This window comes from Gobius niger, assembly GCF_951799975.1.
Source record: "Gobius niger genome assembly, chromosome: 6".
Classification (NCBI taxonomy): Eukaryota; Metazoa; Chordata; class Actinopteri; order Gobiiformes; family Gobiidae; genus Gobius; species Gobius niger.
In genome coordinates, this window is record NC_136857.1 from 21,599,135 (window position 1) to 21,602,601 (window position 3,467).

General features: G+C 41.9%; 1 protein-coding gene across 1 annotated transcript in view; it reads right to left on the minus strand.

Annotated features, from left to right (window-relative positions):
• Positions 1-1,072: 1,072 nt before the first annotated feature.
• Positions 1,073-3,467, minus strand: part of kcnd1 (potassium voltage-gated channel, Shal-related subfamily, member 1) — a 35,214-nt gene continuing 32,819 nt past the window's right edge. Inside the window, exons 11-12 of the mRNA XM_079557598.1 lie at positions 3,059-3,306; positions 1,073-1,583 (exon numbers count right to left, since the gene is read on the minus strand). Coding sequence (XP_079413724.1) covers positions 1,376-1,583; positions 3,059-3,306 — 456 coding nt within the window. The 3' untranslated portion in view covers positions 1,073-1,375. The remainder of the gene's footprint in view (positions 1,584-3,058; positions 3,307-3,467) is intronic.

Below are 3,467 nucleotides of genomic sequence, written 5' to 3' on the forward strand. Positions count from 1 at the left end.
GATATCCCTCTGTTAATTCCAAGTTTTGGTGCAAAACGAAAAGCGATAACAAACTGGAATGCAAGTCTTTAGTCCGTCGGCAGCCGTGGTCGATCCATAAAAATTTCACATTCTTTTCCGAGAGCTGTTTTTCATCTTAATGATTCCAAGTGTTCGTGGAAAGTCACTGACCATCCCAGATTACAGCTCTAGGGGCCATTTTGTATCCGTTCACAGCTTTCCCCAAACAAATGTGCAGGTAACTTTTGTCCAAATGCAAACTGACAGTTTCATGCCACATTTAACTTTCATTCTGTTTTAAAAAAAATCTTGTCCCGTCCATGATCACGCTGTCGTCCGAGTCTTTTGTGAAAATGTAAGATGAATGGAAGGATACTTTGTCATTCATAATCCAGGGTCCTCTTTGTCTTTTCCTTTTTGGTGCCATCGACTCCAGCGCGTTTCTCCCCGAGTTTGTGCAAGGATTTAGACATTGTGCATAAGTGTTGTGGTTAAAATAAACTGGCTTGAAGACGTTATATCTTAGTCCTTAAAGTCTTTATTAATGTGTCAGCTTTTTTTTCATATGTCATACCCTGTTTTTTTTAATGCCACAAGTTACATTTCTGAGGTTTCAGAGGGGGCAGGATCGTAGTCTGTTTATGGCTTTGGGAAATACAGGCACTGGCTCCAGTCCGCTCCGGCGGCCATTTCGGGTCCTTTCAGTGGAACATTTTCACGGCACAAAATGGCGGTAACAAAACCGATGATTATCCTCGCGTTTTTTGTCAGTGGTCCTGTTTCTTCTTAGGTTTGTGGAGGGCATTTTGGATCCGCTTTGGGTGTTTCCTGTTCAGTATTTAACTTTGTGGCTTCAAGGATCAAAACACTCATTTCAAGTATCGGTGAAAGACACATTTCCAGGTTGCCCGTGTAAGTCCATGCAAAGGCATTCAAGCAAAAGAATACAACACTATATCGATATGATATTGTGTTTATTTTAGTAATAGATTTGGAAAAAGTGAAAGGTTTCTTGCTAAAATGTCTTCATTTGTTGGCACTAACTTTTTTTCTCCTTGAATATGGACCTTAGAACTGTCCGGTTATGAATAGACTTTCAAATTCCATATTTGTAAATGTATGTGTCCAAAATGACTTCAACAAACCAGATTCATCTTCTTCTTCATGTACCACCTTAAATGTTTAATCTCGGTCCGTTCATCCCCATGCATTGTTATTATTTCTTCCAGGTTTCCGCTCATCTCTCTGATTCTCTGCCCCTAAACACTCTTTCCAAAATGGCCTCCGCACAAACGTCCGTTCATCTGCTCCAGTCCTTTGCCGTTATGATTATTTTTTTGCCTGTTCATGAGTGACTTTGGGCCGGTCGGGGGCGTTACAAGGAGGAGATCTTGAAGGTGTCGTTGGTGCATGCAGTGGCCCGAGTGTTCCGCAGGATCCCAGGAATAGGGGCGGGAGAGGGAGGGAGGCTATCGTCCGGAGAGTTGGCCGGAGGAGTGGGGATGCTTATGATGGCCGCGGTGAAGTCCGGCTCCCCACAGTTCAACTTCAGCTCCGTGGGCTGCGCGTTCAGACTGGAGCGCCTGAGGGGAGCAAAGAGAGAGTTTGAGGAGAGAGGCGAGGGAGCACTAAAATATACTTGACATATTTTGACATCTTAGTTTGACTTTGATTTGAGAGCCAAAAACTTAAAGGCAAGGCAACTTTATTTATACTGCTGTTTTTTTCATACACAAGGCAACTCAATGCACCTAAAGAGAGGATATTAAGCCTTTTGCAGGTATTTGGTAATATTTAAACAACATCTTTATCACTGTCTCACACTTTCTTGGTAAGAAAATGCAATATTGAAAACAGCTCAAACAAAATATCCAGTATAGATACAGACGGCATCTCTGGAATCGCCCATATATGGTCATTTTTGAAAACAGTTAAGGGGAAAACAATTTTGAAAAGATGAAAATTTTCTCTAATTATTCAAAAACTACTGTAACAAATGCTGAAATATGAATATAGTTTCTACTAAATAAAGATACAAAGACATGGGGAGGAGCAAAGTGGTTCAACAGCCCATAAATACATGAATAACGGAGAATGCTAACTTGATGCTACATGTTAGCATCGAGCTAATGCTAACGGTTAGCTAGCGCTTCCTACAACTGCCGTTTTTTCACTTCTACTGCACAATCTGCTGTGAGAAAATATCCATATGGGCCCGATTTACACTTGACTTTATTTGTATGTGATAAATAAGTTGATATTCCACCAGAAAATGGCAAAAAAGAGGGAAAATTGTGTTTCTCTAAAGATTCTATTATCCCCCTCGGCGAAGCCACGCCCCCTTCTATGATGAGATGCCGTCTGTATCTATAGTTCACTTCCTGGTCCTTCAAGTGAGCCACATTAAGCCCCTCCCACCAAATATTTGAAACCTGATATCGGGCGAAATCAACCTCTTAGCCTTAATCGAGAGCATTTTCTCCAGTTCAGCTTCACCCAGATCTTAAAGGTTACAGCCAATAGGCTAGTGTAACGCCTCATTTGAAAGCTAAGACCTACAAAACTCATCTAAACAGATCTTTTTCCTAGCGTTGTTGTCACTTCTTGGTTGTTTTTTTCCATCGATTTTTTTGTCATTTTGGGGAGGGCACATTTTCATCGTTTTTTGTCACTTTTATGCTGCTGTTTTAAGGCATTTTTGTCAGTTTTTGTCACAGAATTGTCACTTTTTCATATTTTTCTATCACTCTTTTGTTGCGTTTTCGTCACACATTTTTGCCACTATTTTGGTCATGTTTTTGTCGCTCCTTTGTTGCATTTTCATCCTTGTTTTCGTCTCATTTTTGTTGCTATTTTGACACTTTTTTCAAGAAGTTTTTAGATTTAGGTGAAGACGAACTGGAGAAAATGTACTCGGTTCAAGTTGAGGTTAAGAGATTAAACATGCATTTTGATGTTTACTTTAACTAGATGTGTAGCTATTTGGCTGTGCGTGCTGCTACAACATTGGCCCATATCTACCAGTGCTGCCCCCTGCTGGTCTAAAAGCATTCCTCACGTTTGTGGTAGAATGGTGGTGGTCTTCATGTGCAGCGTGTCCAGCTCTTGAATGCTGCCTCGGCTCACAGAGATGGTGGAGTTGGCCAATCGCATGGCGGCTCTTCTTCTGGCCCTTCGGGGGCAGCAGCCGGTGGAGTTGTTGTTCACCCCCTGTTGGCTGGACAGGGAGGTGCTGCGGCTCGTCCTGAAGGCCGATTCAGTCATGCACATTTCACTGTAGGTCATCTCATCCGTGAACTCGTGATTCTGTGGAAATCAGGACACGGTAAGGAATGGACAGAGACAGATTAGTAATGTAGACCTGAAAGAAGACATGACGTTAGTTGTGTGAGATAATGTGGTTGTTAGACAGTCTACTCTTGAAGTAGTTTGTTGTGCTTAAAGGGGCTGGAAGCAAGTTCGCAATT